General features: G+C 40.1%; 1 protein-coding gene across 31 annotated transcripts in view; it reads right to left on the minus strand.

The window, feature by feature from the left end:
- Nucleotides 1-23,409, minus strand: part of FARS2 (phenylalanyl-tRNA synthetase 2, mitochondrial) — a 239,355-nt gene that overhangs the window by 85,235 nt on the left and 130,711 nt on the right. For all 31 annotated transcript variants that reach the window (XM_040696299.2, XM_040696293.2, XM_040696298.2 and 28 more), the window contains one exon: nucleotides 12,547-12,707. In XM_040696299.2, coding sequence (XP_040552233.1) covers nucleotides 12,547-12,707 — 161 coding nt within the window. The remainder of the gene's footprint in view (nucleotides 1-12,546; nucleotides 12,708-23,409) is intronic.

The following is a 23,409-nucleotide window of genomic DNA, read 5'->3' on the forward strand; positions in this document are numbered from 1 at the left end:
CAGAAATACTTTCTCATTCCCATAGAAGAGGTAAGATTCACAGGCAGAAGCATCATGAGGGAATGTCTCAATGTCTCTCTTCTACTCACTCTTACATCTCCACAACTTCTTACAGCATTTGAAAACAGCAGGGCAAAGAAGAGATTAGTCTTACACGTTCCTACAGCAGCAGCTCTAGGTCTACTGTGCAAAGATAGTCTGCTTATGCTTCTTCCCTGAGGCTATTGGTTCCCAGTCGATGGCCTGCTGAGCAAACTGGCTTCATGGTGCCAAACTTCTCCCATTTCAAACACATGTACATCACTGCAAGGCAATCAAAAGCCAATTATAACTTTTTATGGAATCTCTTTTTCATCTGAGCAGTTGCTATCAGAGAATTGTTCTGACACAAAGAGGAGCAGATGGGACAACCCACGTTGTAGTGTTCTTTGCAGAAAATGAGCAAGGTTGTGTTGTGGGGAAGAAATTCAGTAGATTTGGAATTCTCAGAATGGTAAACAGCATTATCTCTTTGTGGTCCTGGTCTCGGTCAAGAAAATTGGATGGAGATGTATTTGTTTCCATAGTCCTGAAAATAACTTCTTATGAACATAACCTGGTGACAGATGCTGAGCCAGCATCAATGAAGGTCTCATAATTCACACCTACAACTGCCTTGCGTGCAGTCTGTCCATATTCGGTCTGCCTCTTCTACCCAAATCTCCAACCCCACAGGTAGAATCACTCTGTCAGGCTTTTCTTTTTTTGTAGCAGGTATAAAACAGGAGAGAAGACACAGACCACAGAAAACAAGTTGACAACGAATGAAGATTCCATGTCTCAACCTTGTACTTGTCTAAGAACTATCTACTATGCCTGCAAGGAACAGACAATAAAGTGGTGTAAGTCTGCAGAAACTCAGCTTCTCAGCAGATACCAAAAATGTGTTCCTTGGCTGTGCTGTGCACCTGTGACTCCCGCAAAAGGCACTGGCACTGCTGCTGGCATTCTGTGTTTCCCGTGCTCAAAAGTCAGGTTTCCTTCTATCTGCTGCTTTGGTTAATATGGTTTTTCATCATAATGCTTAATAATAGTGCTTAGATAAATACCACGGTGGAGTAAAATACAGCACACATCAAACATATAAAAGATTTCTATCTCAATAAAAAGTACAAGTATTTAGAAAGAGACTGCAGTAATACAAAGATGTATTTCCTCCAAATACATAGCATAACAGTAGAAACACATTGGACCCAACATTTTATTTCAGCTTAGACGAGAAATCATAGAATCATAGAATCAAAGAATCATCTCATATCACATGCCACTGATTACATTTTCTTTTCTCATTAAATTCCCAGTTCTGGATAGTTGCTGTTTAAATGGCAGAATCTCCACATCACCTGCATATGGGTTGCAACCAAAATAAACACGTAGCACAGATCTCAAAGGCACATGCAACACCTTTGCAAGGTCCCGTTGCCCTGCCTAACAAGTTGTAATTTTTTCTCTCCTCCTCCTGAAAAGCAGAGAGACTTCCAGAAGTGATGATGATGCCTCATACTTCTCCCCCTGCAAAATTCCCCCAAAGTACAAGACCAACAATAAAACACAAGGGTAGTGCAGAAAGCTTAAAACAATATCTAAGTGTAAAGAACAGCAGGTAAGCTAGAGAGAAACTGAAATGAAAGGCTCTTCTTTCTTGCCCAATACTCCAAAGAGAGAGAAAAGCATTTTATTTTTCTTTTCAGGCCAAACCTAGAGTGCTTCCGAAGTTACATTCTTGTTAATGAGTAACAACACTTAGAAAGCTACAAAGATGCTACAACAGACCCAGAGGAGACCAAGACAAAAAAAGGACAAGAGCTATGAGAAACATTTAAATGTGGAATCACAAAAGGTAAAGAACAGTTACAGTGTCAAGTGCACATCCAAACTTCTATGTGCAGAAGGCTATTTCGTAACACTTCGCCTTGTTTTACAAGAATCAGAAAACGGGTTCATTACTCCTGATTTAGGAGAAGGGGTTATGTATGGGATCAGCTATGCAAAATACATTTAATGCACGCGCAGGAGGATGCAAGCAGTCCCCAGCAGAGGTCATTTCTCCTCATTATTTAATTTTTAGAAACATTGCAAAAGCAAGACTAATCCTCTGCAGCACATGCACACCAAAGCATTACTTATTTGTCACTTTCTGTTCCAGGTAGTCACTACTATGGCTCATGTGGATGAATGCAATTCAGGACAAGTGTGATAAAAACAATGCAGTCTTTTCCAATCATGCCTTCTGTTGTTTGGCTATTCTCTGTAGCTTAATTCATATTCTGATCAGAGAAGTAGTAGCTGAAAATCAGGGCTTTTATTAACACTGTGTACTTCTAAAAGGTGCTCTTGCTCATGCATACACACACATGCACCCAGACACGTTCTCCCCAGCCCCCATTTCCTAGTGAAGCTCTACGGTTCAGCTGCAATGGCTAATCGTGATGCAGACAATGGCTGTAGGGGTTTAAGCATGATTTTAGAGACCACTTTACCCAAAGCCCTTTACAAGATGCATCTGACATGCAGAACGTTTGCACAAATGTTAAAACAGCTATGAAGTTAAGTCACCTTTGACAAAACCCAACTTTTTATACAAAATTGGGAAAAAGAGTTACAGTGCGTAATTTCTTACTGATTCCAAGGTATACATGTATCTTTTAAACATTTATTTGGTGGTGTATGATTACTAGTAAAGACCTCTGAATCTACAAAGCCACGTGCTTACATAGTATAAGTGCTTAGGTACATGTTTAAACAAGAGCTTTTCTTTCATTAAATGATAACATACACTCACAAAGGTACATTTACCTTTGCTGCAGGCAGTTTTTGTGATAATTATCTAGGGCTAACAGCACTCCATTAGGTAGACAGAGCTCAAAACCACTGCCCCAGTCCTGAAGAGCCTTCTGTTCTAGGATACTATCAGAGAAAACATTCTGAGGCAGGAGGTACATGGTAACTGTATGACAACTGTAAACAGCAGGGAAAACAGAACTACTGAGTAGGGAAATTGATTTACTTCTCAGGTCGGGGCCAAAGACTGAAGTGAAGATAGCTCCTGTGCTATTCTCCTAGAAAGAATTCTATTCATTGCACTGTAATTAAACCGATATTAGAAAAACATTGGCAAAAGCATATGGGTTACCCTCCTTATTACCCACATGCTTCTGTAGACAGTAAGATTGAAAGCACTGAACATCTGTGGATTCCTGCTGAAACCAACAGCAGCTGGTTGTCATAACTTCACATAACCAATCCAAATTCTATTGTTATTTCAGATTTCCAGGTTTACTCCTTCTTCACCTAATATTAATTTAATGTGGATTTCAGCATATATATCACATCTGGAAATTGTTTCATGGCTTATTTAAGCACTCCTTCTAACCATTATGCTTCATCATTTGGGATGCAATAAAGATTGCTTGATATATTCAGTAGAAGAATTACTCATCTGTGAGCTATTTGTTTTAAAGAGCCTAAACCAGCCAAACAGCAAATATATGAGATTTAGAGATCAAAGGGAACCACAATAACACATGCTTTTGGAAGCTTAGCACTTTTTGCTACGCAACCATTTAAACAGTATCAGGTGGACCTCATACTGAGTTGCACTGGCTTTTGCCTGTAACAACATGATTCTACTGACTACACTGCAGCAGTACCAGGAACTGGAAATTCGTTTCTCCTCTACTTGATATTGGAAGGGTGTTTTATGTTGTTGTTGTTGTTGTTGTTGTTTTTGTTTGTTTTTTTTGCTGGATTTTTGTGTGTGTGTGTGTGTGATAGGGACATCAACTCAAAACCAGTAAAAGCTACAGTTGTTTTTTAGTTTTTGAATCTATTTTTTTATTTTTTCAATTGGAAGGAAACCCCTGATGGTCTGTTTCCAGCTACCAGGAGTCTTCAGTTTGTATTGACAACATCCCTGTTACAATTACCATATTTTCTATGTGTTCAGAGAGCATCCTCTAAACAAATGAAATGTTCTACATTCACTGACACGTGAAATGGACATTCCTGAAGCACTGTTTTTCCTTTTGTTTGTGCCAAAGCTTTTTTTTTTTTGGATATCCTGTGGATGTTATCCAAAAAGAACTGAGAGGCTGGGTTTCTCCCATTTCATTTCAGCTTTCAGGAGCACAGAGAAGCTGAAAAATTGTGATCTCGACTCTTGTATTTGTTGTTTTAAACAGGTTACGCTCCTTCTTTTATGTGACAGTATTTTTAAATTAATTGTCCAGAAGGACAATGGCAAACACCTGGTTTGTGAAGATAGGGACACACAGGACATGTTTACAAACTCTGTGGCCTTTGGGGTCTCACGGTTATTGCACAATTGTGTCTCACTTAGGATGCCACCATTGGAACCAAAATAACAAAAAAACCCCTCAAGAACAGCTGCATGAGTTCTTCTAAGTTACTCTGTCCTTTCTTCTCTAGTCCTTGAAATTCCTTTCAATTACTTCTGAACTCATTCTTTCCTCCAGGAATGCAGTTTTGGATCTCTGAGCCAGCAGTGTGTGCCTGTGGTCAAGAAGACCAATAGTCTCCCACGGTGCATTAACAAGAGTGCGGCCAGCATGTTGAGGGAGGTGACTCTCCCTCTCTCTTCTGCCCTGGTGAGGCCACATTTGGACTGATGTCACCAGTTCTGGGCTCCCCAGTTCAAAAAAGAAAGGGATCTCATAGAAGGAGTCCAGCAGAGGGTCACAAAGAGGGCCCAGAGCATCTCCCGTATGAAGAAAGGCTGAGTAACCTGGGTCTGTTCAGCCTGGGGAGAAGAAGACTGAGAGGGGATCTGATAAATCCCCTGATAAATAAAGGAGGTGGGAGGCAAATGGATGAGGCCAGGCTGTAATTGGTGGTGCACAGTGATACAACAAGAAGTAATGGCCTAAAACCTGAACATAGGAAGTTCTGTACTAACATGCATAACAGAACTTTATGGTAAGGGTGATGGAGCACTGAAACAGGCTGCCCAGAGGGGTTGTGTAGTATCCTTCAGTGGAGATATTCAAGACCTGGTTGGACACCTATCAGCATGACCTGCTGTAAGGAAGCTGCTTTGCAGGGGTTGGACTCAATGATCTCTCAAAGTCCCTTCCAACCCGTGTGATTCTGTGATTCTGCGTGAAAAGGCAGAAGACTCCCATGTAGAAGAAAATCCTCTTTCCATCCTCATCTTTGACATCTCTCTTACAGGCCACAATGCTGCAGCACACTACTTAGTGGTGTAGCCATCTTAATTTTTTTTTTCTCCACCTTTCTGAAGTCACTTCTTGTTTATCCTGACTCTAAAAACAAAGGTGCTGTCTCCTCAGTTGTGCTGAGGGGATGGGGCAAAACCATGAAGTGGATTTGGGGACTGATAAGGCTTTAAGGAATCAAAGAGATAAAAAGGTTCCTGATCCACTGCTTCTCAGTGTAGTTACATACATAGCTGCTGCAGTGCAAATGGAAGAGCAAAGCAGAAAAGCACACAGGAAAGAACAAAAAATTATACCTCTTATCCTGTACTGAGAGAACCAAGGCTCTGCGAACAGGCAGTAGATAGCAATCACAAAAGCATCAAAATCTTTCAAATGTAGAGGAGTTACAACTGCTGTGTCTGATTGGAACTACAGTCAAGAGAAAGGACATCTTCCAAGTGGGAACAGGAGTATTTCACATTTCAAGCTTCCAAAACCTCCATGGCACTCTCTACATTCATTAATAAGGCCCTGTACTTCCCACATAGTTGAGAATTTGAAGAAATAAAGAAATAAATTCAACTTTTAAAGTTACCTACTGTGTTATAAAAACTGCACTGGTATACTCCACAGGTCAGACTGAGCAAAGCTTAAAGCCAGATGGATTAAGGGTTTGAGTCTAGTGCATTTATGTGCACTCACAAGAGGGGAATTACTACCTTTGAAAGGTTATGAAGATCATGAGAGATCCCCAATGACAAGAGACACGCAGCAGTTGTGCTAGACTTCAGAAAAGCCAGGTGGCAAACCAGAGAACCAAAGGCTGGTAAACTTCACCTTTGTCATGGGAAACTATGCAATGGGTCATCTTGAAACACATTTCTGCACACATGGAGGAAAAGCTGGTGACTAGAACTAGTCAGCACGGATTTACCAAAGCGGAATCAAGCCTGACCAACCTGAATGCTTCCTCTGATGAGGGAAAGAACAGCAGTTATAATTTATCTTGATTTTAGAAAGGTTTTTGGCATTGTCTCTTAAAGAATTCTTGTGCCCGAGTTAGGACATTTTTGTCTGGAATGCTGGATAAAGAGATGCATAAAAAAAGCCAGCTGTATGGATAGACTCAGCCAGCACTGGTTAATGAGTTCTTATTGGCTTTCCTGTAGAGTATAAGTAGAGTATTGCGGTTGTCTGTCTATACTGATACCTGTACAGTTTCACATCCTTATCAGTGACCTGGGAGTGGTGATCCAGTGCTTGCTCACAAAATCTGAAGAATGACACCAAATAGTGGGAGCTGACACACTCAGTAACCAGACTGCCATCCAGAGGAACCTAAGCAGCCTGGGGGAATGAGACAGCTGTAACCTTACACAATTTGAACAAGGATAAATGCCAGGTTCTGCACCTGAAGGAAGAGCCCCAAAGCTGTAGCAATAGACTGAGGACTGACTGGTACGCTGAACTCCAACTGTCTACAGCAGCCATTTTGAAAGTTTTTCTCAGCTTCAACCCTACAAGGCACTGATCCCATTTGGTTAGACGGTAGGAAGTAAGAGAACTCTTATCCAAACCTACTAAAGCATTCAGGATATACTTGACTTTGAGAATAGGAACTAACTCATTGATTTAAATGGGATTACTCACAAGTTAAAAGCTCAGCAGTGCTTCAGTACTTTGCCTGACTGAGGCCAGAGGACTCAGGCTCCTGGAGCTTCAATACCAGCACTGGCTATAAATGATACAACACTGATGAAAGAAGACTTGGTCAAGTAATTTCTAATCCAATCATGCAGTTCAGTACAGGGTCTCCCAAAGAAGAAGGTATTTTTGCCTTCTTTCCTTGCCTTTCCAAAATCAAAAAACAAGTTTCACAGTGTTCTGCAGAGTTTACAGACAAACCCAAGATGCTACATGGCACTGTAAAGGTTTTACTGACATTCATTTAAGATGATCTACAGAAGTCACACATAGGAAAATTCAACTTTCCCAAAGTCATGCCAATAAAATATTTATGCTATTCCATCACCTATTCTGTTGTACCTCCACATGCGTACACACACACACACTTCATACATCTTCAATTACAGTAAAGCTAATTAGACAATAAATCACAGTTGAGGCTGGATCTCATTTGTTCAGACATCCAAGCTGAATTTACATACTAATGGCTGTGCATTTGCCTTTAATAGATGCACTATTAGAAAGTAAGCATAATAAATGAACAACCATTTAAGTTTGGAGTTACCTAATCTTGATGAAAAATATCCGAAAATGTAGCACCTAGTGAATCTATTCATTTTTTTATTGGAAAATAAAGCTAATCACAGAATAAGAAGATAAATATAAATTATATAGAATAGCATACTAATGATGGATTAGACAAGACTCATTTTTTGCTGTGAACGTAGTAAGATTAAATTGGTTGAAATAGTTGGCTTACACATGAAATGATCTGTTTTCCAAAGCATGGAAAAATAGAACATAGATTAAGAAGGTTTAATTTATAAAACATTTCCCTTGGACCTGCAAGTGAATTTTATATTCATAATCTACTAAGGCTTCAGGACAAGCTACCTTGTCTCTCAGGAACAATCAGTTATGTGCACAAGGAAGATGCACAGGGATGATGACTGCCTCAGTAAGCTGAAAAGTGCACAGTAACAACAACATAAAGATGCTCTGTGCTGAGGTCTAATTCATATGGCGCACTGAACAAAGACAAATGGAAGTGAGGTAACCTTTGTTACCTTCTATAGGGGAATGACAGAATCACAGAATTTTAGGGGTTGGAAAGGCCCTCTAGAGATCACTGAGCCCAGGCCCCTGCTAAAGCAGGTTCCCTACAGCAGGTCTCACAGGAAATTGTCCAGATTGGTCTTGAATATCTCCATAGGAGGAGACTCCACCACCTCTCTGGGCAGCCTGTTCCAGTGCTCCATCACTCTCACAGTGAAGAAGTTCTTCCTTGTGTTAGTCTGGAGCTTCCTATGCTCCAGTTTGTGCCCATTGCCTCTTCTTCCATTGTTGCTCGCCACTGAAAAGAATCCTCCCCAATGGACCTGACTCTCGCACTTTAAATATTTATAAATAGTGACAAGATCCCCTTTCAGTCCTCTCTTCACTAGGCTGAACAGCCCCAGGTTACTCAGCCTTTCCTCATAACGGAGATGCTCCAGGCCCTTGATCATCTTTGTTGCCTTCTCTTTCTTTTATGAACTTGGGAGCCAAGAACTGGACACAGCATTCCAGACGTGGCCTCACCAGGGCAGAGCAGAGGAGAGGATCACCTCCCTTGACCTGCTGGCTGTGCTCTTTTAAATGCACCCCAGGAGACCATTGGCCTTCTTGGCCCCAAGGAGCACACTGCTGGGTCATGGCCAACCTGCTGTGCACCAGAACAAAAAAGATAAGTTCACTTTGTGTAATGAATCATTTATTTCTACACAACATCAGCTTTCTGAAGCATCATCCCTTTCTCAGCAACATCCCTGCTAACCTTGACTGAACACTTTTCAAAGCAGGAACAGCCTCCTAAGTTAGGACCACATACACCATTTTGGCTGCAGTTGTGTGGGAGATGAACAGTGTGTCACTACAAGCTGCTCTCAGCTCTCACTCCCAGCAGAGATGCTCTAGGAGCTCTGTCTATCCAGCAGCCTCTATTAAAATGATCATGGTTAGAAAGTCTACTGTTACAAGTAGAAGCTAACACTATTTGGAAGAAAGAGTTTGGAGAGACTGCACGTGCCAGCAGATACAAGGAAGTAGCAGACCCGTGAGGTGACGGAAGGGGGTGCTGAGAAGTACATGGTGCGAGGGCTACTATAGATATTGCAGTATAGATACCGCAGAAATGAGGAAAACAAGAAGAAAGCAACCCTTATAATCTCGCCTAGGGAGTCTGCATTTAGCTAGGAATCAGATACCCTTTGCACCAGTGCTTCCCACAAAACAACATAAACATACTTACGACTGAACTGAGACCGGACTACAAGACTCATCTGCAACCAAAATACTCATTTAAAAGAACAGCAGCAGTAGTAGCGACTGCCAGCATCAACTGAAAGTGACTTTGTGAGGCAAGAGTAGTAGTCAGTGGGTGCAACGTGCAGCTTGCTCAGTCTGGCAGCGCAGTGATGGAGGTTCCGGGGACTGTCCTGTCTCCAGAGCCCATTCATCTTAATCAACACCTCTGGGCACACTGCACTTCATCTCAACTGTGAGAGTCTTCCTTCCCTAAATGTCATTTCATTTTTGTACCTATTCTTGTAAGTTGTCAGCGCATGGACATATCTTTTTCTTTAAAGAATGCGGGTTCAACATGGGCCGAAAAGTGATTACATGCAACTCTGCTCAGAGCTCTGATGAGCAGAGAGATAACAGTGTACTAGATCGGATCCAAGCCATTTGTTTTACTATGTTACGCCTTGCAGGTGCTTAGTCTTTCCTGCCCTGTCCATCCTCAGCTCTTCATTTCGCAGCCTGAACAGAAGCCTTACACATGAGTGACTGAAGGCAAGTAACTAGCCCCACACCGCTGTGATTTCTGTCAAATTATAGCTGGAGCAATTTAGGTAATCCAAATCAACACCATAAGCTGATCTGTGGGGAGCAGCACTCTAGCACTGCTGTGCTGAGTGACCCCAATGGTACCAGCACTGTCAGCTTTCCCAGCAGCTTTTTGACCTACTGAAGCCTACATGCATCAATTGAGCAACTGATAACATAGGAAAAAGCTTGACACATTCGGGCTGCTTAAAAGGCACAAAACATATATTTATGTCCCAAGTAAAAACTCAAATTAAATTCCATTCAGAACAAGAATATATTTAGCCAAGCCTTTATTAAAGGTTACTGCTGTTCACCATGGTCTTAATCTGTTGGAAGAACATTTTAACGAACAGAAAGAAAAATACTTCAGTTGGTGGAAAATATCCAGATTATAAGAAGGGTAGGGGAGTATCCAAAGGTTGAGAAGTCTATCACAGTTAAGCACATGAAGGATGGACATTTACCCAGGCCTTGTGAGGCTGCAGCATTAAATTTGTGCAATGAAAGGATCTCAGAAAATGTAGTCCATACTGGTTCAGTTCAGCCAAGCTGAAAAACACTGCACAGCCTTGTCTACAGAAAATCTATCACTTTTCTAAAATCCTTCAAGATTTCTTAAATATCCACAATGCAAGACAGACTAAAAGTTCTCTTTCAAATAAGATATGAATAAACCCCATGATCAATTAATTACATCTCTTTTGAAAGAAAATAGATGCAGAAGGTCTGCTAACCTGGCTATACAGCATAGCTGAAACTAATTCTCATCAATGAAGACCCAATGGTAGCACCAGAGATTATTTACAATATTCTCAGTCAAAGAGTCATTAGCCCTTCAAATGCAATGTCAGTATGTATGGGCAGCAAGTATTGAGCTCAAAAGGTTCAATACATGAAGGGTGGATACAGGCTACCTTCTGAACAAAAAAAACGTCAAGCTTGACACTAGCAGTCTTTTATATTTAGAGACAGCACTGAAAATCATAAACTAAGAGTTAGAATGATTTTTTTTTTTAAGAAGTTATGACACCAGAGGAAAAAAAAGACCAATCTTTATAAAACACTGGACAGATTATTTCTGTAGAACAATGAAAAGACTTTAAATAATCCATCTTTCAATCTTTTCTGCCCCTATCTCACACTTTATTCTCCCAGTCTTTCAACTTTTTCACTGGCCTGTTTGTTGGGGTACAGCAACCGCCAATACATTATTGCAATACAGCAGTAATTAATTAACAGCTAATATTACTCCAGTCATTCTCTGTGGTCTAAGTTAGAGCACAGTGGCAGCTGATGGTTCCTTTACCTTGAAGATGGCCACTATTACACCACATCTCATGATTCATGTTACCACTTCAAAACATGTTTAAATCAACAAAGCTCAATTTCATGACTATCTCTACAAAAGAAAATTACCAGATTTGCTGTAAGAGATACAGGAAACACACAGACTGATCCACTTTAGGAAAAGTGGCAAAATTGTCTTCTTTCTGTAAGCAGTAACTACTATCTGACTGCCCCAATGATAGTGCTACAGAAGCAAAAGGAAAAAAGATCTATCCAAACGTTGTTTTGACTCTATCAGACAAGATTACCAAATCACAGAATCACAGGGGTTGGAAGGGACCTCAAGTCCCAGCTATCGAGTCCAACCCCCTATTTAAGCAGTACCCTACAATAGGTTGCACAAGGAGGCGTCCAGATGGATCTTGAATATCTCCATAGAAGGAGATTTCACCTCTCTGGGCAGCCTGTTCCAGTGCTCCATCACTCTTACTGTAAAGTTCTTTCACATGTTTGTATGCAACTTCTAATTTTCAAGATATGCTAGAACTGCCATGAACTCAAAAATGGATGCAGCTCTGGTTTGACATGATAACTGCCTCAGCATTATCACTGTTGATTTTCCCTTTAAATTTTTCGGTTCTTAAAAATGATAATAAAGCTGTTCACAAACAAACCAAGGAAAATGGTAAAAGGCAGCAGCAATAAGCGCTTTTATGCTCTAATAATTCATACTTTGTCAGACATCTACACAGCTGTCAGCTCAACTCCCCCAAAGACCAGCGATCCCAGCTGACTTAAGCCTTCTTGCGCTGATACTGAAGAATATTACAAAAGTAGCATTTCCACTCAATCCATTTACGCTTGACTACTTTGCTACTACAAGAAGTAAGATAAGTTGCCAACTACAAAAGCACATGTAGTCTCACCAGAGGAGTTTCAAAAGAAAAAGTTGACACTACACTCCCACCCACCACCAGTTGGGGGAAATAACCAATGTATTGAAAATGGTGGTACATGTTCAGAAAGCATTTCATCAGTGTTAAACAATGCAACTCACATTGAATTCAATGAATTTAGAGTGAGAACAAAGGAGAAAATTAGAAACATATTACAATAGTTGAAGCGTCAGCATCAAACAGGTTTTTATGAAAAGAATTCAGGAACACAATCAATTCAGGCACATATCTGAATCAATCCTTATTCTGGACAGATTTAAAAGTTAAATACATGTTTAAGTATTATTCAAAACAGAGGTATTCATGGAGTACCAGCAGCAACTCAGAACATTATCTGGCTGAAAATACGCTATCACCAAAAGCCAGATTTTGTTGTTGTATATCAGAGAACCATGATAGTTTGAAAGCTTATGTTTAAAAACTTGATCCGTTAATGATCCAGAATTTTAATTATATTTAATTATATTATATTCTTTAGGCCTACACACACTTCTTACTGATGGAAAATTATTGCATACATATTACTTTACCTGGAATTTTATTTTTTGCGAAATATGAGGCACAATAAATTGCTTCAAGAAGCGTTCATCTTCACTCCAGAACAGTCGGATGTCAGGGATATCGTAGAGGATCATAGCCAGCCTCTCTAAGCCCAAGCCAAAAGCCCAGCCAATTTTATCCTGAGCACCAGCTGCAACAAACAAACAAGACAAAAATTCAAGAGGTTAAGTTCACAAAATCAAAAATTAATGATAAAATGTTTACCTATTTCCTAAGAAAAGAAAAAATGTGAAGTGTCGAGACAAAAATGCCTACAAGTAATCAGCAAATGAAAGATATACAGGCCACTGACATATCCCACTTCAATCAAAATGAGCAGCAAGACCGGGCATATCACTGGGTCCAGGAACTAAAATAGGCAATGAAGCTGCACTTTGTGCTCTCTGGTTCCAAAGTTTCAGACAGATTTTGAGAAAGGCTGCAGAACACTACAGACATGTTTCCTTTGTTATCCTTCAAGCCTAGCATTTCATGTCCAACTTGACTGTGTTTTACAAAGCATGCAAATGTAAATTTCCTATTCAAGATATTTTAAGTGGGCTGACAGACCAGCCAAGTCCATGCGGCATTAACATCACTGTCAGCATGTGAGGATCAAAATTGCCTCTACTGAGGCTCCTGGGAAAAGCAGGGCAGTGGGTTGCTAGGCCCTGTCACATTGGCATCACACCTTGAAGCAGGTTACTCCTGGGATACTTCCCCTGGAGAAAGCTGCTGCCTCCACATACCCAAGTCTCTTTTATGCAGCTCTAAACATAAAAAGACAAGAATATTTAATCCATAAGAGCATTACAGATATTAATGATGCAACACTTCTGTCAGGAAATATTCATACCTTCTTCATTTACAGGGCAAGAGCACTGAGTTATTAAAGTGATTTTTTTTCCAACGTCACGAACCATACCCATGTTTACGCATCACTTTAGCAATTTTGAACTAAGTTTAGAGCACAGCAACTCCACAAAGGCTCACAGCTTTTTCAAATTTAAACAGATTCCTAAATAAACACTTAGGCTAAAAGGATGTGCGCATGTGTGACAGGCTTGACTCTTCTGCATCAGCACTAGCAGTGTGTACCCAGGTCATATATTACCATGCATCTCACAGCTACCATAGAATCACCACAGAATTACAGAAACATTAACATTGGAAAAGACCCGTAGGATCATCTAGTCCAACTGTCAACCCATCACCACCATGCCCACTAACTATGTCCCTCAGCACCACATCCACATGGTTCTTGAACACCTGCAGGGATGGTGACTCCACCACCCCCCTGGGAAGACTGTGCTACTGCCTCACTGCTCTTTCTGAGAAGAGATTTTCCCTAATATCCAACCTGAAGCTTCCCCTGGCACAACTAAAGGCCATTACCTCTCATCCTATTGCAAGTTACCTGGGAAAACAGGCTGATCCTCACCTCAGCACAACCTCCTTTCAGGGAGCTGTAAAGAGCAATAAGGTCTTCCCTGAGCTTCCTCTTCTCCAGACTGAACAATCCCAGTTTCCTCAGCCGCCCCCTGTAAGACCTGTGCTCCACATCCTTCAGCAGCTTCACTGTAATTATCTGGAAATGCTCCATAGCCTCAACATCTTTCTTGTATTGAAGGGCCCAAAACTGAACACAGTACTCACCAGAGCCAAGATCCTCCCTGAACATCTCTCTGCTCCTGCTGGTAACACTGTTTCTGATACAAGCCAGGACGCCATTGGCCTTTTTGGCTACCTGAGCACACTGCTGGCTCATGTTCCACCAGCTGTCAACTAATATCCCCAGATCCTTTTCCACACTGCAGTTTTTCAGCCACTCTGCCCCAAGCCTGTAGCATTGCACAAGGTTTTTGTGACCAGTGTGCAGGACCTGTCACTTGCTGTTGCTGAACCTGATATAATTGGCCTCGGCTCATAAATCCAGCCTATCCAGATCCATCTGTAGAGCCTTACTGCCCTCAGGCAGATCAACAATTCCCCCCAACACTGGCATCATCTGCAAACTTACTCAGGGAGTACTCAATCCCCTTATCCAGATCACCAATAAGCATATTAAACAGGTGAGGCCCCAGTGCTGACCTCTCTGGTCATTGGTGATTGGTCACCAGCTGGATTTAACTCCATTCACCACCACTCTCTTGGCCCAGCCATCAAGTCAGCTCTTTATCCAGCAAAGATTGTATCTGTCCAAGCCATGGGCCACCAGCTTCCACAGGAAAATGCTGTGGGGGACTGCGTCAAAGAATTTACTCTGAAGTCTATGTAGACTATGGCCACAGGCTTTCCTTGACCCACTTATATGGGTCACCTAGCCATAGAAGGAGATGAGTTTGGTCAGACAGTACCTGCCTTTCATGAACCCATGCTGGGTAGGCCTGACTTCCTGATTGTCCTGCACATGCCAGGTGATCAGGCTTAAGAGGACAAGCTCCATAACCTTCCCCAGTACTGAGGTCAGGCTGACAAGCCTGTAGTTCTGCAGATCCTGCTTCCAAACTTTGTTATAGATGGGATTCACACTGGCAAGACTTCAGCCATCTAGAACCTCCCCGGTTGACCAGAACTGCTGACAAATGATGGAAAGTGTTTTGGCAAGCACTTCCATCAGCTCCCTCAGTACCCTCAGGTGGATGCCATCTAGCCCCATGGACTTGTGACAGTCTAGGTGGAGCAGCAGGTCACTGTTTCCTCCTGAACTAATGGAGGTACTATTCTGCTCCCTATCCCTTTCTTCCAGCTCAGAGGGCTGAGTACCTTGAGGATAACTGTTCTGACATTAAAGACAGAAGTAAAGAAGGCATTGAGTACTTCAGCTTTTTCCTCATCTTTGATGGCAACGTTTCCTACTAAATCCAGTAAAGGACAGTGATTCCCCTTGGCACTCCTTTTGTTGTCTATGTATTTCTAAAATCACTTTTTGTTATCTTTTACAATGGTAGCCAGATTAAGTTCTAGCTGGGCTTTTGTCTTACTTTTATCTCTGCTTATCCTAGCAACACCCTTGTACTCTCCCTGACTCGCCTGTCCCTGCTACATGAAGTAAACTCTTTTTTTTCCCAGGAGTCTCAGTAAAAGCTCCTTGTTCAGCCAGGATGGTCTTTCTCCACATCAGCTTGTCTTAGGGCACATGAGGATGGTTGCTCCTGCTCCTTCAACATTTCCCTCTTGAGAAATGTCAAGTCTTCTTGGGCCCCTTTGCCTTTCAGGACTGACTCCTAAGGGACTCTCCCAGTCAATCTTCTAAACAGTCCAACGTCTGCTCTGCAACGTAACAGTTCTGCTGACCCTCCTTTCAAATTTACCAAAATAAAGAACTCTATCATTTTGTAGTTGCTATGCCCAAGATGGCTTCCAACCACCACATCTCCCACCAGTACTTCTCTGTTCATAAACAACAGATCTAGCAGGGCATCTCCCCTGGTGGGCTCTCTTACCAGCTGCATTAGGAAGTTATCTTCTATATACTCCAGGAACCTCTTAGATTGTTTCCTCTCTGTTATATTATATTTCTAGCAAAAGCCTGATAAGTTGATATCCCCCATGAGAACAAGGGCTAGCAATTGCATGACTTTTGGCAGCTGCTCATAGAATGCTTCATCTGCCTCTTCATCCTGGCTGGGTGATCTACAACAGACTCTCAGTTGGACATCCGTTTTGCTGGCCTTCCTCTCATCTTTACCCATAAGAACTTAACCTTATTGCCAACAATGAGCTCTGCAATATCAAAACACTCCCTACCATACAGATCCCATTTGATCAACACTGTTCTTGCACCCTTATGTATTAATTTAATTTTTTTTTCATCTTTGGACTCAGTAACTTCCCCACCATCATACAGGAGGCTGGAGGCAGAACTCTATTTACTGACAACTATCTCTTATCAGAAAGAAGACAGAGTGCACTTATTTAGGGATTGGTGGTATCCTTGAGTATGCTGTTGCATTCAGTGATGAGACAGAACAGTCCAGACTCGTTTAAATAACAGCAGGTATAACAAGTTTTGAAAAGAGACACAGTCATCACTTTCATTCTTTTAATTAAGCAGAATCTGCTTATTTACCCAGAATACCTAATTGGTTCACTATGCATTTTAATTCTGCAAAGAATGTTTCAATTTCACATCAGCAACTTCCTGGGAGGACTACATCACAGTACTTTGCACTACGCATCACACAAATAAATTACCCATCTATCTGCGTAGAAACTCAAAGCATTTTCATCTGAGCTATGAATAAACAGCCATATGTTGGATGATCCTTATACAATTATCAGAACACAAAATTCTTAAGTTCCAGAAGTCAAAACCATATCAGTGAATTCCCTTCTATTCAGAAGGAAAAAATAAAAATGTGGACAACTGGAATTTCTTCTCAAAACAGTAATAACAAATGTCCAATACTACCCACATCTTCATTTATTTTAACAGTGACCTCTTCTCCAACTACCTATCTGTAAACCTCCAAGCCAATGTAGCATAAAATCTGTGATTAGCAAAACTGAAGAACAGTCCTGAACATATTTCTGTTTGGAAATTAGAAGTTAACCTTTCTGGTGAGTGAGGCCACTCCAAAAAGTTTTCATAGTGCATATGTTTTATATACCTCAAATTTTGATAATTAGGACATACAGAAGTCAAGTTAATGTGAGTCAACGAGAAAGAATGAACAAACCCAAATAACTTGAACATTCTGTTCAAGAGACGTAGCCAAAGCGGCAGATTCCAGGGACCTGGTGAGGCAATCATAGCATCACTGCTTGAAATAATGCAGCCCAATGGATAAAGCATTCCTGACAACCGAGCTCTACCCAAATAGCCCTCAAAGGTTTGTACAGTGCCAGGTTCCTGCTGCCTGACATGTAAACCTTGACTATCCACCAGAAAGAAAAAAAAGTGCTAGAAGCTTGCTGTCAGGTGGCCAAGGAGAGAAAAGGAAAGGATAAAACAATTTGACTGGCTTGTCACATTAGAATCTGATCCAGTCCAATCTGAATAAAAGAAAAGGTTGCATTGTTGCAACTGTGTCTTACAAGGGAGTCTGAGCCCTTATCTTCGAGAAGTCATAACCTAAGTGCCTTGCTCTTAAGCTTCCAGACCAGTTGAATACATGGATCTACTTAAATATAGACCAATCGAGCCATTCTCTTAAAAATAAATAAATAAATAAATAAATAAATAAATAAAATCTAAATTTCATAAAGCATATATCATTCTCATCTGAAATGCAATAATAATAATAATAATAATAAATTAAAGCAACATTTATTTGCTAATGTAAAACCAATCTTAAAAATAGAACTTGAACTGCAAGAGCATGCTGCTGCATTAGAATCAACCACTATCCAACTTTCTGTGCCTTATAATACTATTACTAGCTTAAACTACATCAGCCAAGATGGGAAGCTTTGCAATTCCTCTGTGAGACATACATAACGGCCTAGCAGAACTCATGGATTGTATCTACGGAATCCTCAGAAATACCCACAGACAGAAATGTTCAGCTTCCCGAGGAGAATAATGCAAGACATTTCATACTGCACAAGACTCTTAAAGCATATTTTGCAATATAGTATTAGGAACAGGTTGACAAAACTTTCTTCGTTATACACTTCAGTCACACTTAGTTTTATATCTATGCTGGCTTTTATTTAACAATTTTTGAGACTCCTGTAAAGCTGCCAATAAAGAAATCTCACTTTCAATAGAGCCTAAATTGGGTCTTCAAATTGTTATGCTCAGCAGTTACTGAAAGTGAAAGAAATTAGATTTTGATCTTGGATCGAGGCAAAGTCAGGAGCATCCAACAGCCCTGCATATAAGGTGTTCTCTCAAAATGCTCAGAAATGAATATATCCAAAGGGGATGGAGCTAAAAGCTGGGATGAGGTCCAGAAGCAAAGACTCAAATTTCTTCTCCTGCTTTCAGTTTAAGCCATGGCTATTACTGAAACAGATTCACGGTGGGCAGAGGAGTGAACAAATTCTCAAGGATACACACACTACACATCGTGTCTTAGAAAACAAATCAGTGCTTTGAACTGTGTAGAACATAATTTATATACATAATGAACCCAGGCAGTCTTGTACATAGTCTCAACAGTTGCATGAAGTACACCATAGAGTACTGCCTAACAGTATACTGCCTCGATTCACCAGTGGAAAACAGAAGACAAGAAAAACCAAAACTAAAGGATATAGACTTCCTCCCATGCACAAATCAGAGAGAACAAAGGAAACAAAACCTTGGCCACAGTGGCTATCTAGCAACACCTGAAAATGGTTAGTGTGCTTCATAAGCTTCAGTCTCAACCACACGTTCTCATACTCTTCTCAGACATCTTTTCTGCTTACCTTCCAATTCAAACTGGCAACACTTAAGCCTTCTGTCCAATTGGTACATCAGCCATTTGTTCTTTTTCATCATCTTCACCTTCCTTTTTATCCATTTGCACATTCTACAGACGTACCTCAACAGACCACCAAAGAGTTCTTTACCTGATACTTAAATATAACTGTGAGTTGACACAAAACTTCAGAAATTCTAGAAACAAAGACCTATGCTCATATTTGAGATTAACGGACAGTTTATAAACAAGGGTTTGAAAATAGCTCCTGCAACATTAAAATTTGCTTACTAGTATAGGTTAAGAATGCACATTGTACACCACACAATGTAAACTACACTTCTGTGTGCTAAAAATACAACGTTTTAAATGGCTTCCTACATTAGATAAAATTACCATATACTGAGAGTCCAAAAAACCCCACTAAGGTATCAGTAGAATACAGAAGAGCTTATGGAACTGTGAGGTCAGGTGGCATGTTATTAAGCAGCTGAGGTCAGAAAATCTTACAGAAGTTTCTTTCTTAACTGCTCTCTTCAGCAGAAGCAAAAATCAAAACTGTCACATTATTCTCTAACTCTGTTAAATTGATGCATTCAGGCTCCTGTGTGCAATCCAGTCTAAATTACCTCCTAAAATAAGGACTTGGCTTTCAGACTATGCATGCTAAGTAAGCCACTCCTCAAGAACTTGAGAGAAGAAGTAAACATTCAATTATGCCTATTCTTGTTGAAGAAGAACTTATCTTTCTAAATATCAAATGTGGAATAATTTTCTAACAATAATAGTCACTTTGAGACCGCAGCTTTGTCTCATGGGTCAGACTGATCTGTTCTGCTTGCTTCACTTGAAAACTAAGCAAAAGAACTTTAAAGGCTTTGACTGAGTTTTTAATATTTATGTTTATTTTTGTTCCATAACCAAAATAGTCTTATACATACATATTAAAGGAACAGTCTGTTTAAAAAATTTTTTAGCAAGGGAAGCCATCCACTAGATTTTCTTCTAATATGTGGTTAACACACATTCTACCATCTTTTTCAAATATTTCATCAAGCTAAATAGCTGGGAGGAAAACATTTCTGGTCATGAGAAGGGGATGCCAGGAAAACTAGGTGAGCAAGAGGAGGAGAGAACAAACCAACAAGAAGGAACTTTTTTTCCCACCTCAGCCTGTCTTTTTTATTTTCCAGTTATTTTATCTTTCTACTTCCAAAGTAATGAATTCTTCAGTCCATCTCCCCTGCTCCTTTCCATCTATCCCCCTATGCCTGAATCCACTTCTCCCATACCCACAAACACACTTCTAAGTACTCACAACAGACTCAGTGACAAAACCACCATTAAACCAAATCTTACCTAGAACTACAGTTATTTTTTCAAGGTTCACAACCATACAGTGCAGTAAGATTTATCCTTGAAATGGTGAAAGATAAAGTGCCTGCTTAACTTCCAAGTGCAATATGAGATACTGCATTAACTACACTTTCATGGTATCTGGTCTTCCTTTTTCCCTGTACTTCAGCCCACAGATATGAACAAATGACTTTAGTTTTTTTTTCTTCTTCTTCTTCTTCTTCCTTTATAGAGGAATATCTTAAGATTGGACATCCTCCATGGAGGGCAGTGCAGTTTGCTTTCTTAATTTATGTCACAGAGCACAAAACAAGTTGACACTTGACAGGTTTATTTCCCCTGGCTGCCCATATTTTAGTACTGCTCTTTCTGTTCTGTGTATGTAAAAGCAAATTCCATTTCCTTTGATAATGTTTTGTTCATTCTGAGAAACATTGGATTTTTGAGTTGTTGGGTCTCTAATATCTTTAAGTAATGTTAATCTCCCTAGACAGTGTGGCCACAGAGGTTTGAAAAAATAGAGGTTACGAAAGATACACGAGGGGCTGCCATTTCTTGGAAAGACTACGTCTACAGTATTGTTCAAGAATTCAATTACAAATCTCATTTTTCAAGCGTGTAAGTACAGCTGGACAAAATTCACTCCATATATACTCACTGTCCCCAGATGAAAGCTTCTTGGCAAAATTTCACCAATGCCTATGTTGACTATTTAGCATCTTATGAAATGGTCTTTTCTTCAAGAACAGGCAGAGCAAGGAACAAGAACACGACGAGCATCACAATGTGATATAATCTTCAAGAGATTAAGACACTTCCAAAATACACAGAGATAGAAGTTTATGTGCATCATAGCATTGGATGCTGTTTATTTTTTGTTTGATATACTTATTCAGAAACCAGAACAGTCAGAGCACTTGTACATTTCAAAAGGTTAATAACTGTGTTCAGCTACTAGCAGCACAGCATCACAGTTAGTCTGAAAATGCACACAGTAAATTCTGCTTCTACAGGCAAGAACTGATATTGCATTCTGTGTTTCTGCAGCACCTACCATAATGAAGCCTTGAGGTCATAAATGGGTCTCCTTCACTCAACAGTATCTAAATCAACACAGAGATAAGGTTTATGATTTAACATCTACACTCTTCTGCCATAAATTCATTCTGTGGAAAAATCTCAAGAAAAGCTACATGACTCATATAGAGACCACCTGCCTTGTAATTAAGATTGAGTTCTGTCACGGTTCGAGGTACATACTATGGATTGAATTGAAAAAAGTTCAACCACGGCACGCTGTTGGTTAAATTTATTTCTGCCAAAGGGTCTCATGTTATTCTAAGATACAGACCTACTTTAAATATATAATTACAGAAAGAACTATGTGAGATCATACACTGCAACAGGAGTTTTCAGACAACAGTGCAGATGCATAGCATCCTCCTGAATTTGTCTCTATGCTACTCCTAAAAATAATGCCTCTGGCTGGCATTTGACCACTTGCAAATATCTGCATCTATATCACACTGATGGATGTTTAACTAGCCACAGGATACATTTTGGTTGGACTTGATTATCTCGAACGTCTTTTCCAACCTGAGTGATTCTATGATTCTAGGACAGGTAAACCAGGTAAGATGAATTTGACCTCAAGTTTCCATTTCAGCTTTAATTTTTATCATAAAATAAGTATTCCTGTAAGATTACAATGAAAAGAACAAAAATCCTTCATCTCAGAATAACCACCTCATATGAAATTCTCCCTTGGATTTCTCTCTCAGACTTCTTTTAATTACTTTCATGGTTTTTAGTAACCTCTCATGATTTCAGAACTCACATTACACCAGTAAATGGAAATCGTGTTTTGAGTACTCTCTTGTCCTTTTCTTCCTCTCCCTGCATTCTACAAAGTGTCTACAGGCACTCTACAAAAATTCTGTAATTTATGTCATCAGCTTATCTCATTCACATTAGTACTACAGACCTTCAGGCTCTTCTTGCCTACCAGCACAATATTTAGTTATAGACTATTTCTAAAATTAACCCATCATCTCCATATGAAGCAGGCAACGATAAAGTAATGAATTGAAGAGGAAGTAATTGCTGTTTCTTGGATGTTCAAATCAACACATTTCCTCTCTACTTTCTAATTCATATGGAATTTCTGAGCTATAGTATTTATTTCTGGAAAATAACATTTTCTAAACAGCAGCACAAATTGTATTGCTCTGGCATAGTGTTTGAAGGAGTTTCACACAATATATTATTAGCAGCTTCTATACTACTACAGTTCGAAGAAGGGTAACATTGTTATGTCCCATGTTAAAATATTAAAAACTATACAAGAAAAGTTGAAAAAAATAATAAAAGCACGAGAAGAGGTTTTGCTTGAAGCTCTTGAAATAATTTGTGAAAGCATCTTATTTGTAAATTTTACACAGGCTTCTTGACTACTCTTGTAATGCAGTTGACACAGCATGTAAAGGATGATGGCAACAGATGCAGAAGCAATAAAACATACAAGCAAAGCAGATTATGCTCTGCAATTGTTGCGAGCAAAAAAGCATGACTACAACAACCTTATAATAAATGAAATAAATAGGAAAGGAAAAGAATCCTAGAAGAGCTTGTTTTTCCCTCAGGGACTAATATCTTGCCAAGACTCCACTGTTCTTATAACTTCAAAATGAAGTTCATATGTAGTCTCTCAATGGCCAATTCTAAATCCCCCTTTTATCTCTAATAACATTTCCTGGCAAGGTGTATCAATAGCAAAATGCCCCATTTCACATGCAGGGCAGTTTTCCTAGAGATGACAGGCAACCAAGTAAGTACATGCTTTTGCTAAAATGAAAACTAAAATCTTGCTTTATCAGATCACAACAACCCCAACACATGGCCTTTAGACAACAGCAATGCTTCCCCAAAAGAGTGAACTCATAAAACTTGTTTTTCTTCGGAAAGTTCAATGAGATTTTTCTTAACAATGCACCTTAACAGCAGCAAAGCACATCTACAATAGCACAACTTCAGCAGCAGCAAGTTGGTTCTGCTGGAATGAAGAGCATCAGTGGCACACCTATTACACTGGCCTACACTTCCTAGGTAGGGCTGGAGAGTGACACATACACTGTCTGCGACCTG

Source organism: Gallus gallus, chromosome 2 (assembly GCF_016699485.2).
Source record: "Gallus gallus isolate bGalGal1 chromosome 2, bGalGal1.mat.broiler.GRCg7b, whole genome shotgun sequence".
NCBI lineage: Eukaryota > Metazoa > Chordata > Aves > Galliformes > Phasianidae > Gallus > Gallus gallus.